General features: G+C 45.3%; 2 protein-coding genes across 2 annotated transcripts; both read left to right on the top strand.

Moving 5' to 3' along the window:
- The first annotated feature begins 956 nt into the window (after positions 1-956).
- On the top strand, positions 957-4,535 carry LOC118080246 (uncharacterized). Its single transcript, XM_088663629.1, has 4 exons — positions 957-1,910; positions 2,229-2,328; positions 3,474-3,556; positions 3,820-4,535. The coding sequence occupies exons 1-4, from the start codon at positions 1,179-1,181 to the stop codon at positions 4,003-4,005; spliced, it is 1,101 nt and encodes a 366-aa protein (XP_088519755.1). The 5' UTR covers positions 957-1,178; the 3' UTR covers positions 4,006-4,535.
- Positions 4,536-8,087: 3,552 nt separating this feature from the next.
- Positions 8,088-18,213, top strand: LOC118081293 (butyrophilin subfamily 1 member A1-like). The gene is made up of 7 exons (XM_088663641.1): positions 8,088-8,691; positions 9,638-9,733; positions 12,035-12,265; positions 13,441-13,463; positions 14,447-14,568; positions 15,415-15,444; positions 17,443-18,213. Exons 3-7 carry the CDS (start codon positions 12,224-12,226, stop codon positions 17,958-17,960), a joined length of 735 nt encoding a protein of 244 aa, XP_088519767.1. The 5' UTR covers positions 8,088-8,691; positions 9,638-9,733; positions 12,035-12,223; the 3' UTR covers positions 17,961-18,213.
- Positions 18,214-23,573: the final 5,360 nt, after the last annotated feature.

Here is a 23,573-nt window from a genome sequence, read left to right as displayed (position 1 = left end):
TCTTAGGGCTCCTGTAGGGCTTACCTCTGAGCCTTTTCTTCTCCCCAAGATGTTCCAGTCCCACAATGCAGCGGAGCTTTAGGATCCAAGTTTTCCTTCTTCTAGACTAGATGGGCTACCTTCCCAGGTAAAGGAGCCCCAAATGCCCCTCAGTTCCCTCTACGGCACATGAAGAAACTGCCTTCCAGACTGTACCACCCACTTTTGGTCTCAAAATCCACCGGAGCCTGTCTTCGTGTGCAGCTAAAGTCCCTAAATCACCAAGGGTTTGAGACACATCAGATACCCTAACCTGGTTTAGCCAGCCGGAAGAAGCCATTTTCTGGGATTGTGGCTGCTGTTGCATGGTGACAGTTTCTAGGAGCCACAGGTGAGAACTTGGGTGCAAGGTGGGGGCCCAGACAGAGCATAATTTGTCCCCCACCAGATACAGCTCCTCCCCTAACAGCCCATATACAATATGGAAGGAATAATGATGGATATGGGGTTATAGGGTTGCCCCAAGCAGCCTCTGTGCTATTTCCCCCCTTCACCTTCGTTAATATAATACTAATACTAATAATAGAATTTTCCTTCAGGATAGCTCAGCTGGTAGACATGAGACGCTGAATATCAGGGTGGCAGGTTCGAGCCCCATGTTGGGGAAATGTTTCCTTCGTTTCCTCTCTGCCAATCTCAGCACCTGAGGGGCCCTGTTTAAATGAGATGCTTATCTGGTGCTTTCTGAATACTGCAGAAATAAGAGGATAAGGATGGTAGTCTTAAGCATGTATCCTCTTAAAATCCTTGCTGCATGTGGTGACTTCTCCCTTCCTTTTTTCTGTTTCTTCTCCATCCCAATATATGCACTTTTAAAATAAATTTATCCTTCCCTGCTTCTACAACAGCAGGCTGATCTCTCCCCTTTTTTGCTCCCTCATGGTATCTGACGCTTCCATTGTATCTCTCTCATTCAGGTAGAAACTTCTCTTGGGCTGCTGTGCTTCTCTAGGAAATTACAGCTCTGTTGTTGCCTGTCAAACTTCATGAAGCCTGACTTGTTGAGTGCCAGCAAGATTTCAAACGTTTGAGTAACAGCAAATTTTGGGGTTTTTATTTTTAGTCAGAAATCAACTTCCTGGAAAGGTCACCACTTGTTCTCTAATGTCTAGATTTGAGTAGAGATAAGAGAGAAAGGCATGAAGGAGCCAAAATCTGCAGGCCCGGAACTAGTAATCAAACCAGACAAAGCAAATGGCAGCCACAAGATTGAATATGCCACCGAGCGACCAGGATGTGGAGCGTCTCAAGATGACAAGGGGGGACCTGGCAAGGGGAGGCAAGAGCAATGGGAAGCCCAGTGGCAGCAGTTCCTGAAGACCCTGGAGTCCCTTCACCCAGAAGGGGGCAGCCCCCCAGAGACGCCTGAGTCTGCCCCCTGGGAAGACGCCAAGGCCTTCCTGGCCTCCTTTGAGCAAGTGGCCAAAGCCTGCCGCTGGCCCAGAGGAGAGTGGGCAGCCCGGCTCCTGCCTGCGCTGAGTGGGGAAGCAGACGAGGCCTTCCGGAGCCTGGAAGCCAGGGACAGAGAGGATTATGGGAAGGTGAAGGCAGCCATCTTGCGAGGGGCTGCCCTGAGGACGGAGGCTGAGCGCCAACACTTCCGGCACTTCTGCTGCCAACAGGTGGAAGACCCCCGGAGGATCCACCTGCAGCTGCAGGATCTCTGCCACCGATGGCTGAAGCCGGAGAGACGCAGCAAGGAGCAGATCCTGGAGCTGCTAGTCCTGGAGCAATTCCTGGCCAGCCTCCCGCCAGAGCTGCAGAACTGGATCAGAGCAGGAGGACCAGAGTCATGTTCGCAGGCGGTGGCCCTGGCAGAGGAGTTCCTGATGGCCAGCCAGCAAGACTTGGCTGAGGCTGAAGAGTGGCAGGTGAGGGTTTTAATGTGAAATAGATTGTTGGGATCACCTGCCTTTTTTCAGCTTAAAATGGATAGAATTGATAGCACATAGCAAAAGGTGGAGCTTCTGAAGAAACTTCATTTTGTCTGATGCATACCTTTCCAAAGGAGAGCATTTCCCCACTCTTATTTGGCTGCACAGCAAATCTCATGAGGACTAATGATGCTGTTGATATTTTAATTATAACCACAATAGGAATGAGGGGAGCAGAATGTGTCTCTTGCTTACAGCAGCTCCTGTCCCAGCAATTTCTCTCTATCCTAATGGGGATCTTTCTCCATGTTTCAGGGGCAATTTACGGAAGAACGCATGGATTCTCTGAGTGCCATACAGGACCAGATCTATGAAGAAGCCAAGCAAAATGGCGACGGGGAGATCGTTGTTCCTGGTGAGGATTCCCAGGGCACCTATTCAGTGCTGTGTAATTTTCTGTGAGGCAAACCTAAGCCAGTCAGGTGAAAAGGAAAGACCAGGGCTTCATTACCTGTATCTTTTTATATATATATAATTTTTATTGATTTTACAACAAAAACAGCAGAAACAAACAGCACAATAAAACACACAATAAAACACAATAACAATAAAAGGAAACACAAAAATCCAAATACACAATCCTTTTCTTTTAACATTGTATAAAGGGACTTCCTCGAGTTCCCTCCATCTGCGGTTCATTTCTCCTTTATCTTTAGCAATTTCCAATTCATTTTTAAAAATTCCTTACAATTTCAAATCTCTCATACATCTATTTACTTCACATAATTCCCAAATCCACGGTTTCTATACACTTCTAAATCTAATCTCAATATACAATTTTAGGATATTTTTTAAAATAAATTTTAAAGTCTTTCCACTCATTACCTGTATCAGCCTGTGGAAAGGGGGATGTGGGCCACTTCAGCTTCACTTTGCAGGTGACCAGTTGAATTTTCCTCTTCACTACTGCTGTGGAAGGACCAGAAGGATTGGCCTCTCCAGTTCTTTTGGCATGTCCTCCAACATGCCAGATTTAGACATTTCCACAATCTGGCCTCCGCAAGGAATACTCCCCCCTTATTTCCTTGCATACTGTGCAGGTAGGTGCACAGGGCAACTGCACTGCTGAATTAAAATAAAAAAATTCCTTCAGTAGCACCTTAAAGACCAACTAAGTTTTTATTTTATTTTGGCTACCTACCTGTAACCTGCACTGCTGAATGTCAGGCAGAAGATTTCTGCAGGGGCCTCATTCTTCCTCCTCACGGAATCACAACCTCCCTCTGCCATAATTTCCCTCATGTCCTCAAGGAAAGAGACAAGTCCAAGGCAAAGAGAGAAAGCCCCAGATTCAATCCCCAGGTGAGGTCAGAAGAGACTCCTGATTGAAATTCTGGAGAGCCACTGCCAGTCAGTGTGGGTTATATGGACCCATGGCCTCGCTCAGAAGAAGGCAGCTCCCTGTGCTCCTACTTTAGTCCTCCTTTGTATCTGGCTAGACTATAAATGCAGGCATGGACCAGCTCCGCCTGCCTGAAATCTCCCTTCCATCTTTTGCAGGCAGTGCAATCCTGGGCTCAAGTCACTCCCCTTTGTTGTTTTCTCCTGGAGGACACGGAATGGACCAGGCTGGCGAGAGGGAGGTATGTGGCCCTGTGGCGGGTTTCATATTTGCAAGGTGGTGGGGAGGCAGGAGATCACAGTGGGTGTCCTAAAGACTGTCCGCAGAGCCAGAACTTTTTGATTTGGGTGGCTGCACTGAACGCTCCATACAGCCCCCTAAGAGTGTTTTGTGCCTACCTCATGTCATTAAAAAAAGAAAAACAAGCTTTACTTTAATATTAATAATATTCTTCCTCGCCAATATCTGACTTGGTGGAGATGGCTGTCTTTCCCTTGTATGCAGGGACCGATGGCTCTCAAGGAAACAGGAGTCCCGTTGCAGATCGTCAAGCTGAGCGTGACACAGCCAGGCCCACAGACCCTGGTCTGGGAAGTTCTGAAGCAGCAGGAGGAGGAGGAGGGCAACAGAGATTTTCTGGGTAAGGAGCTCTCTCCCTCAGGTCCTGGAAATCCAGTAAACCTTACCTGATCCGTTTTTGCCTTTTGTAGAATTGAGAAGAGCTGGAAGACAGGCAGAGGGAGCCTCTAAAAAGCTGCAGCACAAATATCTGAAAAGAAGAGAACTTATTGTTGCTCAGAAGGCATTAGAAAAATGGACCAGATGGACTGTAGCTGAACGGCCTCTTTCCCTTGGGTTCTTCCCTCCTCTCTGTCCCTTTCTCCTGTCCTACCCACCCACCCTCCTTGGCCACTGCTGGGACTCTTAGGCATGACAGACTTTGTCCCTTTCTGTATGGGAACACATACAAATTGTTCAGCAGTATAACTCTGATTATCCTTTGCTGTTGGCTGTGGGGCTGCAGCTGGAGCAGATAGGAATTCATGATCAGTTGAAAAACACCACTTTGGCTTCATCTGCTATGCGCAATAGTGCACAATGCAGCTGCGTCATGAGTTTGCATAATTTCAATATTGTTTTGTTTGTTTTAGAGCTTTCAAGACTGACTTTTAAGTCAAAAGGATTTCAATGAAATGCAATAAAAGACAAACCATTGAAAAGTTTGAAAAGCCAGCATAAAGGAATGCTGACATAGCGCACACACAGAGAGAAATATCTCAAAGTGGAAAAGCTTGGCAAAAGGAGGTTTCAGGCATCCTGAAAAGAGGTCCCTAGAGCATGGGCAAAATTCTTTCTCTATCTCTGCAGGTGATGGGAAAGGAAGTGAGGTCAAGGTGGAGAATTCTCAGTGTGGAGGAAATGAGCCAGAGGACACGCCCTGGACACCCCCAGAGATAAGCCTCGGGAATGAGCTGGAGCCCAGCGAGATTAAGGAGGAAGGATGCCAATTCAAAGATGGGAAGAACCCTGTGGAGAGAGGGAATGAATGCAATGAGCTCACAGAAGGTCCTGCAATTGTCATTAGCCAGACCTCCACAGTTGGCAAAGGGGGGGGAATGGCCTTGTTCTCCAGGTATGGCAGGAGGTATCGCTACCGATCAGAACATGCTATGATGCAAACAGTGGAGGACGAGAATGAGGATCCCATGTCACAGGAAGATGTCCGGCAACAGCAGAGAACCAGAAGAGGAGAGAGAAAAGCTGAAATCTCTTGGAACAGGAAAAGAAGTCACTTGACTAGACATCCGGGCCACCCAATGCAAGCGAAGCCTAATAATTCTCTTGAGTGTAGGCAGAGCTTTATTTCTACAAATTCAATCAAGGGAAGCACACACAGGCCCTACAAATGTTCTCATTGCGGGAAATGCTTCAGGCAGAGTTATCATTTGAAGGAACACCAACTGATTCATACTGGAGAGAAACCACCTGAATGTTCTCAGTGTGGAAAACGCTTCAGGAAGACTTGGCATTTGAAGGAACATCAAATGATTCATACTGGAGAGAAATCACCTGAATGTTCTCAGTGTGGAAAACGCTTCAGGAAGACTTGGCATTTGAAGGAACATCAACTGATTCATATTGGAGAGAAACCACATGAATGTTCTGAGTGTGGAAAAAGGTTCTATCGAGAAAGAGTTCTGTGGAGACATCAGAAAGTACACACTAGAGAGGAATCATACAAATGTTTTCAATGTGGGGAATGCTTCAGTCAGAGTGGGGCCCTGCTAGAGCACCAGAGAACTCACAACAGAGGTACAGTGTTACCGGATTGGTACAGTGTTACCGGATGAGGCCTGAAATGCTTGAGGTTGTTGTTGTTTAGTCATGTCCGACTCTTCGTGACCCCATGGACCAGAGCACGCCAGGCACTCCTGTCTTGCACTGCCTCCCGCAGTTTGGTCAAACTCATGTTCGTAGCTTCAAGAACACTGTCCAACCATCTCGTCCTCTGTCGTCCCCTTCTCCTAGTGCCCTCCATCTTTCCCAACATCAGGGTCTTTTCCAGGGAGTCTTCTCTTCTCATGAGGTGTCCAAAGTATTGGAGCATTTCAGGCCCCATCCGGTAACACTGTATCAATGTCAACACCTTTGAGCCCTATGAAACTCGCTGCGCGCCGTGGCTTGCTCGCAGTTTGGCGGCGGAGCTCCAGCATCGCTGCTGCCAATCCCCCTCTGTAGCGCATGTGCGCGCAGCGTCCCTAGGTCACTATGCAGCATGTCCCTATGGAGGGACGCTGCACGCCAAGGGGCGAGGTGCCGTCCCTGGTACCAGGGCGGCTTGCGACGTGGCTGGGAACCCGTCCTGGAGAGAGATCTTTCAAATGGCCAGAGAAACGTTTCTTGACAAGACAGATAGATTAAGTGGACATCAAGAAACCCATGGGAAACAGACCTTATGAATGCTCCTGAGTATGGGATAAGTTTTGTTTGGACCAGGGTTTCCTAAAGTTGGGTCTCCAGCTGGTTTTGGACTACAACTTCCATCAGCCCTAGCTAGCAGGACCAGTGATTGTGGAGGATGGGAACTGTAGTCCAAAACCTGCTCTTATAATACTTTTGGGAAACCCTGGTTTGGACAGATAAAATGAATCTACAAACCACACAATATATAAGGTGCATTGGCAGAATCGGTGGCTGGTGTGTGTTTATCCCAGAGGCCTGTCAGATTCCACTTTCTCTAGACCTCCTTAGCTTCTGGATTGGGTGTGGGCATTTGGTTGGCACCCCTAAGTTCCTGACTCCTATTTTTACCTCTAGTGCATAAAGTACACAAATCCGTTACGGCTAATGTCACCTTCTTAGTGGCAATTTGACTGACATAGGCTATAGTCCAAAGTACGCTGACAGAAAGGTAAAGCACTGCTTCACCTTAACAGTACTAATAGCTCGGTTGATTAGAGCATGGTGCCCCGAGTATGGGAACAGCTTTGTCTGGACAGATAAAATGTATGGGCACCACACAATCCATAAAGGGCATTGACAGAATATGTGATCAGCAACGATTTTTCCTCACCCGTTTTGAGAAACGAGTAAGGGGCATTTCTGTTCCACTACCATTTAAATCAGGCAAACTCTGCCCTCCAGATGCTTTTGGCCTACAATTCCCATCTTCCCCAACCACTGGTCCTGTTAGCTAGGGATCATGGGAGTTGTAGGCCAAACCATCTGGAGGGCCACAGTTTGGGGATGCCTGACTTAGGGCTACAGTCCTAAATGCACTGACTGTGATATAGCCTTAGTAGGACTAATCTTTATGAATAAATCAGTTGAAACTGTTCTCCTTTTCATTCATTTTTTCTGTATGGAATCTTGGGGAAACTGCCTGGGGTGTTGTGTGCATGTGTGGGGAAACTCTGCAGGTCATAATGTGTGGGGTAACAACATCTGTTATACAGTGGTACCTCTACTTACGAATTTAATGCGTTCCGAACGCACATTCGTAAGTCGAAAAAAATTGTAAGTCGAATCCCATAGGAATGCATTGGGAGAAAAAAATTGTAAGTAGAAGCAACCCTATCTAAAAATTCGTAAGTAGAAAAAATCCTATCTAAACAACATCCAAGATGGCGGACGGAGCTCCATTCGTAAGTAGAAACATTCGTAAGTAGAGTTATTCGTAAGTAGAGGTACCACTGTATATGGTACATCAGCTAGAATCCCTGTTTGTATTCCTTGTGTGAAGGAAACATCCACAAACCCCTCCCTCAATGAAGGTAAGAAAATGCAAAACAGAAAGAAATCTGGATGGAGGAGCTTCCACATGTGAGAGGATTTGACTCCAAATTAAATAGACACACACAAACCCATTTAGGACACTATGATAAGAGTGTTATCGTAATGAACTCTTGCCCTCTCAGCTCTCCCCATCTACTGATCTGAGACTGTGCTATATATGTCCCCCCCCCCAAAATAATAATTATTATTCTATTTCTTTCCCCTCCAAACAACCACCAAGCTCACCTCTCCTGTGTTTCTTCGAAAGCACAATTCCCTGCAATGGCAAAAAGATATTTCTAAATATATTTGGCAAAGGAAAAAACTGTGAATAAAATATTAACAGATGCAAAAGAAAGAGGTTTTTTCCAGCCAGATATGAGACTATTTTATGAGGCATCTAGGTTTTGCTGGTTGAAGGAATGGATGACATTAGAGAATTCCCAAATTGGTACGTTTGTGTGTGTGCTCAAAAGCATGGGAAGCAATCAAGAAGCATTCGCAGCTCCTTGAGAAAACACTCCGCAGCTGCAAAGACCTGGGGACATTTTTTTAAAAAAAAACCAACAAAAATCACGTGGTCACTGAGTTTGAGTCATTTCCAGGAAAGGAAACTCCCGGTGGCTGAAAACTTAGAAAGTGAAACTTAACCCTGGTGTTTGGCGTGAGGGAGCCATGGCTGCTGCTGGGCGTCCCGTCTAGAATCTTTGGGATGTAGCCACTTGCTCCATCTGCCTGGAATATTTTAAGGATCCAGTGATCATCCCAGAGTGTGGGCACAACTTCTGCCGATCCTGCCTGATCCGGTGCTGGGGGGAATCGGAGGCAAAGGCTTCCTGCCCTCAATGCAGAAAAACAGCCCAGCAAAATAATCTCATCCCCAACCAGCAACTGGCAAACTTCTTGGAATTAATAAATAATCTCAGCGTTCAAAGAAGGAAAGAAGAAGAAAGAAAAGGAGGAGTCTGTGAGAAGCACCAGGAGCCCCTGAAGCTCTTCTGCAAAGTCCATGAAACCCCCATCTGCCTGGTGTGTGACAGATCCAGGATACATGAAAATCACAAGGTGATTCCTCTGGAGGAGGCTTTTGAGGACTACAAGGTAGGAGATCCCTGGACCTTGATGTGGAAAAATAACTGTGGATTCTTCTTGGGAGGTTTTCTTTTTAATTCTCAGCTGCAAAGTAGGCATGGCATTAATTGGTGGTTGTTTATTATGTTAGAAGCAGCTGAGGGGAAGCCTGAGGGCTCCTGGGATGACAAGGACGAGGGAGTTTAAGTCTTTCTCTCTGCCAGGGGGACCAAGGGATTTCCCCTTGAAATAATCACAGCAACTTCAAAGATTTGAACTGGGGCAGTGGTAGGGAGAGAAAGGGTTAACCCCATCCACATGCCCCACAAGGTTGCTTTGTACATATGAAGAACACTACAAATGTAAATTGCACATACAGAGTTCAGAATAGCATCTGCAAAGACTAGGGGAAAAGGTGACTTTTCCATGATAACTCAGAAATAGACCTGGGCTATTATATATAAAAAATAAAATTCTCATGCTGCTACAGAAGAAACTTTTTAAAAATGCCTTTTAATCCCTTAAAAAATTCACTTGTTCTACTACAGTGGTACCTTACGAATTTAATGCATTCCGAATGCACATTTGTAAGTCGAAAAAAATTGTAAGTCGAATCCCATAGGAATGCATTGGGAGAAAAAATTCGTAAGTCGAAGCAACCCTATCTAAAAATTTGTAAGTAGAAAAAATCCTATCTAAACCGCATCCAAGATGGCAGACGGGGCTCCATTCATAAGTAGAGTTATTCGTAAGTAGAGTTATTTGTAAGTAGAGGTACCACTGTACAGTGGTGCAAAAATGCTCCTGCGCCATGCAATGTCAATAATGACAGCTCGGCAAGCAAGGGGTGACCTAACTGGGTCCCTGAGCCCCACAGGGGTGCTACTTCGCAAGGCCACTGGGTGCAAGAAGCCAGTATAACATTCATCAACACTGTCTGTCTCAATCAAACCTGAGTTTTTCATTTTCTCTTTAGGGAGAGATCTGTAGCCACCTGGAAATTCTGAGGAAAGAGAGAGAGGAAATTCTGGCCTATCAAGCAGACCTGGACAAGGAATGCGAAGACCTTCTGGTAAGTGTCTCTATTGTTACTAGACAGGGAACAAGTATTTGAAGAATCAAGTCAGGACTGAGTAGGGATGGAAAAATTTGCCCATCTCAGCTTCTCTGCATTTCTCATTTTTCCATTTTGTCTGCTTATTCATTTATTATTCTGAAAATGAATCAGATATTAGGGTAGGTACCTCCTTGTATAAATATTTTAATACGTACTTTACCCTCATAAATAACATTTTTTGTGAACATTACTTGGCTGGCTCAACCTTGAAAAATTCAGAGGTGTGAATTTCAAAGGATTCCTCTGTTTCGGTCTCCATATTTTTTCAGCAATTGTGAATTAGGTAACTTCACCTTTTAATGCAGCTTGTTTAGTTGTGTCCGACTCTTCGTGACCCCATGGACCAGAGCACGCCAGGCACTCCTGTCTTCCACTGCCTCCTGCAGTTTGGTCAAACTCATGTTAATAGCTTCAAGAACACTGTCCAACCATCTTGTCCTCTGTCGTCCCCTTCTCCTAGTGCCCTCCATCTTTCCCAACATCAGGGTCTTTTCCAGGGAGTCTTCTCTTCTCCTGAGGTGGCCAAAGTATTGGAGCCTCAGCTTCAGGATCTGTCTTTCCAGGGCTGATTTCCTGAAGAATGGATAGGTTTGATCTTCTTGCAGTCCATGGGATTCTCAAGAGTCTCCTCCAACACTATAATTCAAAAGCATCCATTCTTCGACGATCAGCCTTCTTTATGGTCCAGCTCTCACTTCCATACATCACTACTGGGAAAACCATAGCTTTAACTATAGGGACCTTTGTCGGCAAGGTGATGTCTCTGCTTTTTAAGATGCTGTCTAGGTTTGTCATTGCTTTTTTCCCAAGAAGCAGGCGTATTTTTATTTCAGGACTGCTTTCACCATCTTCAGTGATCATGGAGCCCAAGAAAGTAAAATCTCTCACTGCCTCCATTTCTTCCCCTTCTATTTGCCAGGAGGTGATGGGATCAGTGGCCATGATCTTGGTTTTTTTTATGTTGAGCTTCAGACCATATTTTGCGCTCTCCTCTTTCACCCTCATTAAAAGGTTCTTTAATTCCTCCTCACTTTCTGCCATCAAGGTTGTGTCATCTGTGTATCTAAGGTTGTTGATATTTCTTCCGGCAATCTTAATTCCGGCTTGGGATTCATCTAGTCCAGCCTTTCGCATGATGAATTCTGCATATAAGTTAAATAAGCAGGGAGACAATATACAGCCTTGTCATACTCCTTTCCCAATTTTGAACCAATCAGTTGTTCCATATCCAGTTCTAACTGTAGCTTCTTGTCCCACATAGAGATTTCCCAGGAGACAGATGAGGTGATCAGGTACTCCCATTTCTTAAAAACTTGCCATAGTTTGCTGTGGTCGACACAGTCAAAGGCTTTTGCATAGTCAATGAAGCAGAAGTAGATGTTTTTCTGGAACTCTCTAGCTTTCTCCATAATCCAGCACATGTTTGCAATTTAGTCTCTGGTTCCTCTGCCCCTTTGACATCCAGCTTGCACTTCTGGGAGTTCTTGGTCCACATACTGCTGAAGCCTGCCTTGTAGAATTTTAAGCATAACCTTGCTAGCATGTTGGAGCATTCTTTGGCACTGCCCTTCTTTGGGATTGGGATGTACACTGATCTCCAATCCTCTGGTCACTGCTGAGTTTTCCAAACTTGCTGGCATATTGAGTTAATGCAGCTAGATTGAGTTTATTTCCCATTTTCATTTATTAGGTGAATAGCAGTCAACAAGGAGCCTGAGGACTTAAGAGCTGAGAGGGTGGAAGCAGTTCAATTCAAATTCTGATTTACCATAAATATTACTAAAGAATTGTCTTTCTAAATGTGCACTCTTGTTCATCTTTAGGACACACAGACTATTTTGACCCCTTAAAGTAATGGAGCTGTGGTGATGAACTCTGCACTTTGTCCTCCTACTCTGTTTCTGTTGTCTTCCTACACCTAAATGGCACCAGTCTAAACTGAGAGGTGTTTTATGTCCATGGATGTTCTCTGAACAACTTAGAACTCTGGTTATGCCATGTCCCAAAACATGCAGAGAACATCCATGGCTAGAAAAAATGCTCCTTGCTTTAGGGTGTAGCCCTCTGCAAAATAGAAGTCAAGAGAAATAGCAATGGAGAGGGCCTCCCCTCAAAATAAATGTTTACTTCTTTAGCCACTTCCAGTTTCATGTCTCTGAAAATCAGAAGTGTCCTCCCTGTGGAATTCTCATAATTTTCTTCCTGATGTTCTGAAAACTGACCATCTTCCACACTAAGACCTCCTCTTTTTTGCAGAAATTAACAGAAACGGAGAGGCTGAAGACTGTGGAGAAGTTCAGAGAACTGCGCCAGTTTCTGGAAGAACAAGAAAAACGTCTGCTGAATCATGTGGAAGAGGTGGAGGAGGAGATTGCAGGGAGAAGGGATGAGCAGCTGGCTAGACTCTCCAGGAAACTCTCCTCTCTTGAGAAGATCATCCAGGAGATGGAGGAGAAGCGTCATCAGCCAGCAAGTGAACTCCCGCAGGTAAGACAGTGGCAGGAACAGTCCAAGGCTCTGCTCCAGGAAAAGGCTGCCTCCCATCCTTTATGTGCCCCTTTCATGTATGCAAGGAGTGCAGGGGCTCAGATGATGGAGCCTCTAGTCAGGTTTGTAATGGACAGGAAGACCCAAGAGACCTAGGATGCTTAACTCACCTGAATGCAGACTAGAGATTCTTCTGTGTTCTTGATGGAACGGGAGGTGATTTTCTGCTCTTTGCTGATGATTTGTCTCCGAATGCCTTCCAGCTTGGCAATGCTGCCTTCATGCCCTGTGAGGGCTTCGCCAAGGATGCATTCTGGCCTCCTTCCGACATGAGCCAGTCTCTTGACCAAGCTTCTCTTCCCGTTCCCTCCACGACTTCTGGGTTGATCCCCTTCTCCATGGATACAGATTGGCCCAAAATGGTGCTCAGTCACAGTGACCAAAGAGCAAGACAGAGGGACTCATCCAGACTGCTGCTTCTCCCACCCCTTTCCTCCAGGAAAACCCGCTGTTTACTGCTGAATGAGAGCAAACATCAGCCAGGTTTTCTCTGGGTTGACCTTTGCTTCGACGTTGCACTAAGGAGCAGGTTTTACCTGAGGGAAAGCAGCAGGGCAAAGGCAAAACCACTTGGAGCCATGTTTTCTGATCACAGGAAAAGCAGAAATGTGGATGAGCCCAAAGAAACACTGAGCTGTTTTATTTACCCCTTTGGAGGCATTTTATGCTGCAGGTGCTTTTTTATTTCCAAATGGAAAATGAAAATTGACATTTGGAGACTTCAATGAGAGACAAATTGGGACAGTGCCCTGGCAGGATTATCCCATAGGCTTACCTACGTCTGAATTGCACAATGCAAACTGGATTAAAGTTAATAAATTATACTCTAAGACAAGAGATGGGCTGATTTTCAAAAGGATTTAAAAAAATAATACAAACTGATGTAGAAATGTGAAGAACTTTATATTGGCAAAATTAATAATTTCAGATTGGAAAAATAAAAGCTTTGAGAAACCAAAACTGGCTGATTCCGCCATCCCTACCCAAAACCTTGGCATGTGCCAGGCAGACTGACATATGATGGCCAGGCTGTTCCTCCACTCTGAGGGGGTCTGAGGGGTCTTCCTAGTGTGGTCTGTGGTGTTCAGTGAATTCCTTTTTCTTTCCCCCTCTAGGATATGAGAAGCATCTTGCAAAGGTAAGTGGATCTGGCTCATTTCCATTAGCATAACTCCATGAGGCTGGGATGCAAGAACCTCAGATATGGCCCTCCAGGGGCTGCATGGGGGAGATCGTAGGACTCACTCCCTACAGCATCTCACAGGTAAAAGCAGGGGCCCCTATTTTGGACTTGTAACTCCCCAATTCTCCCTCCAGTGATCAAGGCCAGAGCTCTACCTCCTCCCTCCCTCCCCACATCACTTCACCCAGGGATGGGGGCTCTTTTCTTTCTCTTGCACTTTCTCTTCATGGACTTTGTAGTAATTTCTTTTCATTTTTTTACAGTTTAAAAAACAAGTTTATTGGTCAATTTAAAACTTTACATAAAACAAAAGCACATAAGGTAACGGTACAACTCAAATACTTCGAATCTTACAAGTCATACCCATTTCCTATATCTATGTAAATAAAAAACCCCTTCCCCCCTCCCACCCTCCCTGCTCCCACCCCTCTCCACCCTTTCTTTCCTACCTTTTTCCTTACCGTCTTCTCTCCCTCCCTCCTATGACCCTTATTCCTTTATTCATATTATACATTATAAATGTCAACTCTAAAGCCTGGAGTAAGAATTCAATAAAAATCATTAACACTAAAAATGTTGGAAAAGAAGACAAAAACAAAGGGTTTGTGTGTGTTTTTTCCCTATTCCTTTCGCATTCACCTTCCTGCCAATCTCTGATGTATTTTTTAAACTTATGTGAACGTACTAAACCTACTATATTTCTCTATTATACACATCTAATACGTCCATTTTTCTTCATGCATCAAAACCTTATGTATACAAGGACTTTGTAGTAATTTCAGTCATCTGAGGAGTCGTAGTGAGGAAGAATCTCCCCACTCAGTGCCCGCCTGTCCCTCTAGGCTTCCTCCAGCCGGCTTCCTCCTCTCAATTCCTTTCTTTTTCTTTACCAGATATTGTGGATTTGAATGAGCTGATATTGTTTTTCTTTTCACCAGGTATGAGAAAAGAGAGAAAAGAGAAGGAGAGCCACTGGCTTTCCCTCCAGAACTGAGGAACAGGATCTTGGAATCCTGTGATGTAAATCACTTTGTGGAAGATGCAATGAAACAATGGAAAGGTAATGAAAAATGGCTGCCGGGATTTCACACTGGGAATTCTATCAATGTCCTGATTCATATGGAACCTCCCTTGCCTTTTGCTTTCTTTCCATACAATCTGGAGAGGTTATTTGGAGCTTCTCAAGATTTGCTTGGATTTCCCCCTCGTGAAGTGTGTTAAAAAGGGCACCCACAAGCACCCAGTCCCTCCTCCACCTCCTGCCAGGCTGGTCTCCCAGCAGCAAAGCCAAGGCCTGAGCTGCCTCTTCCTCAAAGTTTCCACCTCACCAGCCATTTCTCATGCTTCAGCCATCCCAATCTCCTCAGAGTTCCCACAGTTCTTTTGCGATCAGCCCCATTCCATGAGGGAGGACTTTCCATTGCACGAGACTCTTGGAATTACATGGTAAAGCTCTGCTGATTCTTCCTCTGCAATTTGGTTTGTCAGCATGCTTGGAAATTCCAGTTTCAACAGCTTTTTCCCACCAGTTTACTTGGGGCACCTGTTAACCTTCCTCCAGCCCTCCAGTACAGATCCCCAGTTTATTTGTAGATTTTGAATGATTGTATTCTCCCATTTTCTAGTATGGTTTACCATCTTTTCCCATGGAATAGCAGAGTTTGAAAGAATCCCAAGAATCATGTAGTCCAACCCCCTGCAATGCAGGAATCACAACTAAACATGCTAGTTGTTTTAATTCCTTAGGCCTACAGTTGTTGTCTTTGCAATTATTTGTTCTATGATTTAATATTTTGTTTGAAATAAGGAAACAACAGATGCTATGTTATGGTGAAGTTCTGTAAAAAGTTTTTTTTTAATAGCTATTGCAGTGTAGCCCATTAAGCCTGTCTTTTTGTTTCCTCAGATGTCCAGTCATTCAGAAATCTTCAGAGAGGTAAATTTCACATGGAGACCCCAGTTCACAGGAGGGGGGGACTAGTGTTTCATGGGGGGTAACGAGTCTCTTCTGTACAGTTCAGAACCATCCACAGCTTGACTCTAGCCCTGCTGTTTGTACCACAATGGCAGAGAGGGTGGACTTGGAGGTGCAGAATGGGGGGGGGGACTGCCCAGAAGGGTCAGACTGAGGAGGGAAGAGTGTTATTCCTGCCTAGGGAAAATTGGGTTGCTTTTCCATGTGACCTTTTTCAGGCCTGGTTGCCACATGTCCTCTTTTTCTCGGACAGGTCCTCCATTTTCATGATAAAAATTTCTCCCCTGGTGGATTTTTTAAATTTGGCAAAATGTCTCAAGTTTTTTTGTTTGGTTTTTTGGTTTACAGTAACCCATGAAAATTTTTCTCATGCATTAGACTCACATCTAAGGCACCAGGCTAACCTAGTCTGCAGCAGAGAATCACACCAGAGCTGTATCTTAAGCTAGTGACATACTGTGTAAATCCCTTCTCTTGTGGCTGAACTAAAAGGACACTGGCTCAGCTACAAGATCTTGAGGAAGGAGTCCGGGAGGGCAAGACTTAACATCCCCCTGCCCTTAAGGAGAGTCCATATATACATGTTTAACAGATTAATAAATTGTTCTGTGCACACTTGCGTTCACAAAGATGTGAACATGAGTCCAAATACTTTCATGTGGCAAGCGAGGGAGCAATATGTACTATTATTATTCTTTTTTTGTTGAAAGTTAAGAACATTGCTACTAGCAATATGTCGCAGCTTCTATAGCCTACATAGAATAGGGGTATTTAAAATGAGTGTCGTCATAGCGATACACGGTTAAAAGTAGAAGTTGGCAAATGTGTCCTCTTTTTTGCTCTTCAAAATATGGCAACTCCACACTTGCCTATCATGACTGTCTCAGCCCCTAACTGGTAACCTTTTGATTCAGGTAGGTAGCCGTGTTGGGCTGACGCAGTCTAAATAAATAAATAAATAGTCCAGTAGCACCTTAGAGACCAACTAAGTTTGTTCTTGATATAAGCTTTCATGTGCATGCACACTTCTTCAGAAAGGTAACCTTCTTCAAAAGGTAACCTTTTGAGTTACCCCCCCCTTCCCCCAGGGAACTGGTCTTAAGGTATAAATTAAATCCAAAAGAGAAGCATTGAATAAGCCGTGCTTTGTAAAACTGCCCTGCCACCTGCCTCCACTTCCCTGGCAGCAAGCCCTAAACTTCCAAGATGGTAGGGAGGAAGGCACAGGAAATACCAAGGGGGTGAGAGAGATGGAGAGCAGGAATAAACAGGCTTCCCACAACACGATTTTCACTTGCGGGCACAAGGGCCCAGAACATAACCCCTGCAAAAGCAAGGGGACACCTATATGTGTTGTATTTTTATGATGTGAAGTACCCTAAGACCTATGGATGAAGGGCAGTAGGCAAGTGTGATGATATTATTATTATTATTATTATTATTATTATTATTATTATTATTATTACAACAGGGGGTCCTCATCTCCCAGCCCAACCCAGCGGTCCCCAAAGGCCAATTCCCACAGAGATTGTCAGAGGGGGGCAGCTTCTCTCCTCTCCTGCCTCCTCCAGGTCTCCCCTCTTTCTCCTTCACTAACACAGAAGAGATGAGTAAAAGGTGTGCTGGTTGGTTTTCCCTCTTAGAAAATGCCTGGGTTGAGAGAAGGGCAGGCACAATACACATCAAATATAAGAAAGAGGAGAAAACTTTCCACTTGAGTTGAGAGGAGGGCAGGCACAATACACATTGAATATAAGAAAGTGGAGAAAACTTAAAAACCAACAAGGAAGATATTTATTCTGATGAAAATCTGCAAGGAGGAGTCTCAGTCTTGCATGTGATGGAAAGAAACCTGAAAGGGAATATGGTTTTTGGGTTTTGTTTTGTTTTCAGGATGTCCGTTTCTGTCTCTCAGCTGACTCTGCCTAATCATCTCTTTCCTTCATTTCTCCCCAACAGCAAATGTCACTCTGGATCCAGACACAGCCCATCCCAGCCTCATCCTGTCCGAGGATCGGAAAAGCGTAAGATGGGGAGACAAAGAGCAAGACCTGCCCGACAATCCTGAGAGATTCAATAGCTGGTCTTGTGTGTTGGGACGTGAGGGATTCACAGCAGGCAGACATTTCTGGGAAGTCAATGTGGGAAGTGAGGAAGAGTGGGCTTTGGGGGTCACTAGAAAGTCTGTGAGGAGAAAAGGCCTATTCTCCTTCAGTCCTGGGGGAGGGATCTGGGCTTTGGAGAATTGGGAAAGCAAGTACTGGGCCTTCACCTCCCCTGATTACTCTCCCCTGTCCCTGAGGGAGAAGCCCAGGAGGATCCGAGTGACTCTGGACTATGAAGGGGGACGTGTGTCTTTTTCTGAAGCTGACTCAGGAGCTGAACTCTACACGTTCTCAGGAGCCTCATTCTCTGGAGAGACCCTCCTCCCTATCTTTTTTCTGTGGGGCTACCAAACCTACTTCAGTATCTCCTGAGGAGACTAAATCTGCCTCTCAGGACAAGCAGGAGTTTCTCTCCAGACCAAAATGACTGATATATAAAAAAACATTTACCTGCTAAGAACACTTTGGGCAGTTTTTTCCGGTCAAAATCAGCAGAAATAACAAAAGAAAAATGGGTGGTTGTTGTTGCTTTGCATTTTCCTTCCTTTTCCCAGAATTCCCTTTGCAGTTTCTTCAAGAGATAGTCACACTTTTTGCAGTCCCAATAAATAATCTTTTCCTCAAATGGGCTCCCTCACCTTCAATCTTGTTTTCATTTGGAGAGCTGAAGGAAGGTTAACATCTGCATCTAGTAAACTGGTGGGGGAAAGCTGTTGAAACTGGAACTGTCATGTATACAAGGAGTGCAGGGGCTCAGATGATGGAGCCTCCAGTCAGATTTGTTATGGACAGGAACACCTAAGAGACAAGGGAGCAAGACAGAGGGACTCATCCTGACTGTCCACCCCTTTCTTCCAGGAAGGGGCCCCATGGGCTATGCTGCCCTATACATTTTGCAGGGCACCTTCCCTGTCTTCCTCAGCCCCACCCCAAATACACAATGCTCCCCCAAGGAGCGTCTTTTCGGCACCAGCTGCATCTGATTTTTCTCCTGGGATACTAACTGCTAGAACAACAAATGCCTATGGAATTGACCCCTCTCAAAGATCTGGCAGGACTCTCTGTGGCGGCTCCACTAACAGGGCCGCTAACTACTGACTGGTGCAGCCTGCTCTCCTTTTCCTGAAAGACACCTCCCCCCCCCCACCTGCCTGAGGGCCACTTCTCCTGGCTTCATCCCCTATATGATGTTGGCTATGTTTGTGTGTCATCATAAGTTTCCCTGTGAGCCTCCACTCACCCTGTTGAAGGACACAATGGTGTCCCATTTGGTCCAGCACCCAAGAGGGGCCACCCAGACGCTTGTGGAAAATCTGCAAGTAGGAACAGAGAGCAAAATCAGCCCCCCCCCCCGAACCTTCCAGCAACTGAGATTTAGAAGCCTGCTGCCTCTGGACTGTGGAGGCAGAGCATAGCCATTGTGCTTAAGAACCATTCACAGTCTAGTGCTCCATGAACTTGTCCCCTTGTCTTGTCCCCAGCTTGGTGGGTGGAGCACGATAGCCTTAATCTAAGGGTCACCGGCTTGAGCACCACATTGGGCAAAAGATTCCTGCACTGCAGAGATCTGGACTAGTTGACCCTTGTGGTTCATTCCAACTGCAATTCCATGATTTTAAGTTGGTTGCCATCTCTGCCTCCAATGACAGTGAGTTCCATAGCTCAGCTATGTGCTGCACAATGAAATGCTTTTATCTGTCCTGGATCTACTAACATTCAGCTTTGTTTGGGGGCTACGAGTTCTAGTGCTATGAGAATTATCTGTGGAGATAATGTGCCTCTTCCTGCTTGCCTCAATCGTGGGCACCAGAGCAGGGGGTGGACAGTTTGTCTCCTCTTGGGACAAGAAGCCTCAACAGAGAAGTTTCTTGAATTAACAACAGCAACTGGTTTCTTGAGGCAGCAGGAAAACAAATCAGGAAGGAGCAGGCCTCTCAAAGACAACACAACATCTCTCAGCTCCAGCCTCCCTGAACTGTGGAAACAGAAAGTCAATCTTGGAGATGCCATGCACTGGCTTGTGTGTGTGTGTGTGTGTGTGTGTGTGTGTGTGTGTGTGTGTGTGATCAAGCTGCATTGCTGCTTTGGATGCAGGGAAATCTTGCTCTGCAGTGTCTACACCAAGTGGCTGTGGCTCTCCTGGATTTCAGACTGACACCTTTCCGAGTCTGAAATGGAGATTGGGGGGGGGGGTTGGACCTGGAAGCTTTTCCATACCAAGCAGACATTGTTCCCCTGAACCGCAGCTCTTCTCCATTTTTGAAGTAATGCTCATGACCTTCTTTATACTATTCGTTTAACTTTCTGGAATCCCAACTCAAAGACACATGCTGCCTCCGACAGTGGAGGCCCTACGTAGCCATTCCTGAAGGTGTCTAGTCGTCTTCTAAAGCCAGCCAAGTTGGTGGCCATCCCTGCCTCTTATGTGAGGGAGTTCCATAGTTTTGCTTTCTTTTGTCAGTCTGGAATCTTCCACCATCTGGGACTAAATGGACCTTTGACCTGATCCAACAAGGATCTTCTTATTTTCTTTGCCAAGTATGCAAAAAGAGAGTAGTGTCCTATTCCTCCCATTTGTGGAGTTCACACTTCCACATCTGTTCATAGAATCATAGAATCGTAGAGTTGGAAGAGACCACAAGGGCCATCAAGTCCAACCCCCTGCCGAGCAGGAAACACCATCAAAGCATTCTTGACATATGCCTGTCAAGCCTCTGCTTAAAGACCTCCAAAGAAGGAGGCTCCACCACACTCCTTGGTAGCAAATTCCACTGCCGAACAGCTCTTACTGTCAGGAAGTTCTTTCTAATGTTTAGAAATACAGTGGGAGTCACTGTGGTAGTAAGTGTGGGTCTGTGGCTGCCCTTGTGATGCGTCCCTGGCCTTGATTTGGAACCATCAAGCCGAGATGTTTCATAATGGAGTCTAGAACATTTTGGGACTTAACTAATTAACTTGGGGTGGGGTTTTGCTTCTTTTTTTAAAAAAATAGCTATTCATCAACAAAACACAATCCATTTTGTTATCAACTGCAACTGGTGCAACACAGAGATAGACTCTTCAAAATAAACTTTCCTCCCACTCCATCCTTCAACCTCCAGGGTGCACATTATTTTTCTAATCAGATCATCTATATCTTCTAGATTAATACCTATGACATCAATTGTTTCTCCTTTATAAAAACCTTTTTGTGATAACAAACATTGGTCCAATTTCTATTCTTAATCAATTATTACTTTAAACTTCCTGCTGAATCAATTTATTTATTTGAACCTATTTTTGCTAGGTTTCTCTGTTGTCATCCGCCTATGACTCATGACATAGAAAAGGTGTGGGTTCTCCATGCAAATCAGGATGTAACCAACATTCCCCCTCTCTTTTTTTCCTGTGGAATGTAGCACTTTTCAAGAATATTAGCTGGATGAATTATCTGATTTCTGATTAATGCCTTTTCTGAATGAAGCTTTTCCCACACTCATGGCATTCATAAGGTTTCACCTCCGTGTGGGTTCTTTGGTGTTTGATTAGCGTATCTCGCTGAGAAAAGTTCTTCCCACACTCAGGGCATTCGTGAGGCTTCTCTCCCATGTGGATCTTCTGATGGTCAAACAACCGACAACGATGATGGAAACTTTCCCCACACTCTTTCCCCACACTCGGGGCATTCATAAGGCTTCTCCCGTGTGAGTTCTCTGGTGCTTGATCAGTGTATCCTGTCGGGAGAAGTTTTTTCCACACTCGGAACATTTGTGCGGTTTCTCCCCTGTGTACATCTTCTGATGGTTTTCTGTGAACCACCCTGAGACCTCTGAGTATAGGGTGGTATATAAACACTGGTGATGATGATCATGATAATAATAATAATGTAGTTGCACGGATGGTTGAAGTTTCTCCCACAATCGGGGCTCTCGTTTGGCTTCTCCCCTGTGTGGGTCCTCCGGTGATTGAGTAACGTATCTCTCATCCGGGAAAAGCTTTTTCCACAGTCCAGGCATTCATGAGGTCAACTGATGTCCTGACTGAGGGCAACTACATTTGATGAGGCACCAGAAGAACCACACAGAAGAGAAGCCCCACAAATGCCCAGACTGTGGGAAATGTTTTTCCTAGAGGAGAGATACGTTACTCAATCACCGGGCATCACTACCTGCCCACTTCTCAGAACATCAGCCTCAAAGTCTGAATGTCCTGAGTTTGAGCCTCAGGGAAGGCAACTTGCACTTCCCTCATTTCCCCCAAGACTCTGGGTTTCAATCTATGGTGTAAGCACATTTGTAATACTGCATCCAGTTCTGGTCAAGTCACCTTAAAGAAAAACCCTCTGGCAGAGTGGCGCAGGAAGAGCATGCCGGGCCCATAACTCAGAGGTTGCTGTATTGAAACCTGCCAGCCTCCTTAGTGGAATCCAGCCCTTTAAAAATTTCAAAAACAAAACAGATGCAGCAGAAAGAGACATCACTTTCTGTCTATTTAAAATTTTAAAAATATATTTAAAAACAAACAAACAGGTGCAGTGGAATATGACTTGTCTGTTTTGTAGAGTTGTAAGGGACCCTGAGGATCATCTAAGTCAGGCCTGTCCAAAGTCCGTTTCGGGGGCCCGCCGCTAGGTTTAATCTGGTTCCTGTGGTAAAATCCTAAAAAAAACCTCAGCAACTTCAATCCTAAAAAAAAAAAGTTAACAATTTTGGTTGGCACTTTGAAAAAAGTTTGGACACCACTGATCTAAGTCCAACCACCTGCAATGCAGGAACACGCAGCTGTCCCACATAGGGGATTGATAGGTAAAGGGACCCCTGACCAGTCGTGACCGACTCTGGGGTTGCGCGCTCCACTCGCATTATTGGCTGAGGGAGCCGGCGTATAGCTTCCAGGTCATGTGGCCAGCATGACAAAGCCACTTCTGGCAAACCAGAGCAGCACATGGAAACGCCGTTTACCTTCCCGCTGTAGCGGTTCCTATTTATCTACTTGCATTTTGACATGCTTTTGAACTGCTAGGTTGGCAGGAACTGGGACCAAGCAACGGGAGCTCACCCCGTCACAGGGATTTGAACCGCCAACCTTCTGATCAGCAAGCCCTAGGCTCAGTGGTTTAACCCACAGCACCACCTGGGTCCCCAAGCAAACAATACAGGAAGACAGGCCTGAAAACCATTTTGACTCCCAAACTGACCAAATATTTCTCTGCGAGGAGGGAGGAAATGAAAAAACCTCCCCTTTGTCTCTCTGCTCACAGATCCTGCCTTAAGGGCACATTTAAGATATGAATAGGGTGTGAATCTGTGTCCTGGCTTAGGAATTAAGTATTTATCATTTCAAAGGACTGGCCCCTGGTAATCCAACATTAACAGGTAACTTCCCATACAGGAGATAAACAAGGTACTCAGATTTCTGCTGTAGACCGCCCCTTTCTATGATTACAGGTAGGTAGCCGTGTTGGTCTGGATCGAAGTAAAATAAAATAAAAAAATTCCTTCAGTAGCACCTTAAAGACCAACTAAGTTTTTATTTTGGTATGAGCTTTCGTGTGCATGCACACTTCTTCAGATACAGTGAAATGGAAGTTTCCAGGCACTTATGTAGAGAAGGGGTGGGGAGGGGTGGGGAGGGGGAGGGGGGATCACTCAGAAGGGTGGTGGAAATGGGTGATTGACTGACTGAGCGCGGTCATCAACAGCTATCAGTCAGTCAATCACCCATTTCCACCACCCTTCTGAGTGATCCCCCCTCCCCATCCCCACCCCTCCCCACCCCTTCTCTACATAAGTGCCTGGAAACTTCCATTTCACTGTATCTGAAGAAGTGTGCATGCACACGAAAGCTCATACCAAAATAAAAACTTAGTTGGTCTTTAAGGTGCTACTGAAGGAATTTTTTTTTTATTTTCCTTTCTATGATGTAAGTGACGTATCTGGGGTGGTGGTCTTGGGCTACACCCCTTCTGTGATGTATGCATGATGCTTCTGGGGCGGGTCTTGAGTT

The sequence above is a fragment of the Zootoca vivipara genome, chromosome 2, assembly GCF_965207765.1.
Source record: "Zootoca vivipara chromosome 2, rZooViv2.hap1.1, whole genome shotgun sequence".
NCBI classification, from domain to species: Eukaryota; Metazoa; Chordata; class Lepidosauria; order Squamata; family Lacertidae; genus Zootoca; species Zootoca vivipara.
The sequence above is the reverse complement of the archived record's forward strand: the minus strand, read 5'-3'. Positions and strand labels throughout refer to the sequence as shown.

What these genes read in the sequence shown, in the direction of transcription:
- LOC118080246 (XM_088663629.1), top strand. Translation starts at nt 1,179, where the DNA reads ATGAAGGAGCCAAAATCTGCAGGCCCGGAACTAGTAATCAAACCAGAC. An exon ending in CTGAGGCTGAAGAGTGGCAG is followed by an intron (nt 1,911 to 2,228) that starts GTGAGGGTTTTA and finishes TCCATGTTTCAG; the next exon opens with GGGCAATTTACGGAAGAACG. An exon ending in CGGGGAGATCGTTGTTCCTG is followed by an intron (nt 2,329 to 3,473) that starts GTGAGGATTCCC and finishes CATCTTTTGCAG; the next exon opens with GCAGTGCAATCCTGGGCTCA.
- LOC118081293 (XM_088663641.1), top strand. Translation starts at nt 12,224, where the DNA reads ATGGAGGAGAAGCGTCATCAGCCAGCAAGTGAACTCCCGCAG. An exon ending in CAGCAAGTGAACTCCCGCAG is followed by an intron (nt 12,266 to 13,440) that starts GTAAGACAGTGG and finishes TTCCCCCTCTAG; the next exon opens with GATATGAGAAGCATCTTGCA. An exon ending in TGCAATGAAACAATGGAAAG is followed by an intron (nt 14,569 to 15,414) that starts GTAATGAAAAAT and finishes TTGTTTCCTCAG; the next exon opens with ATGTCCAGTCATTCAGAAAT.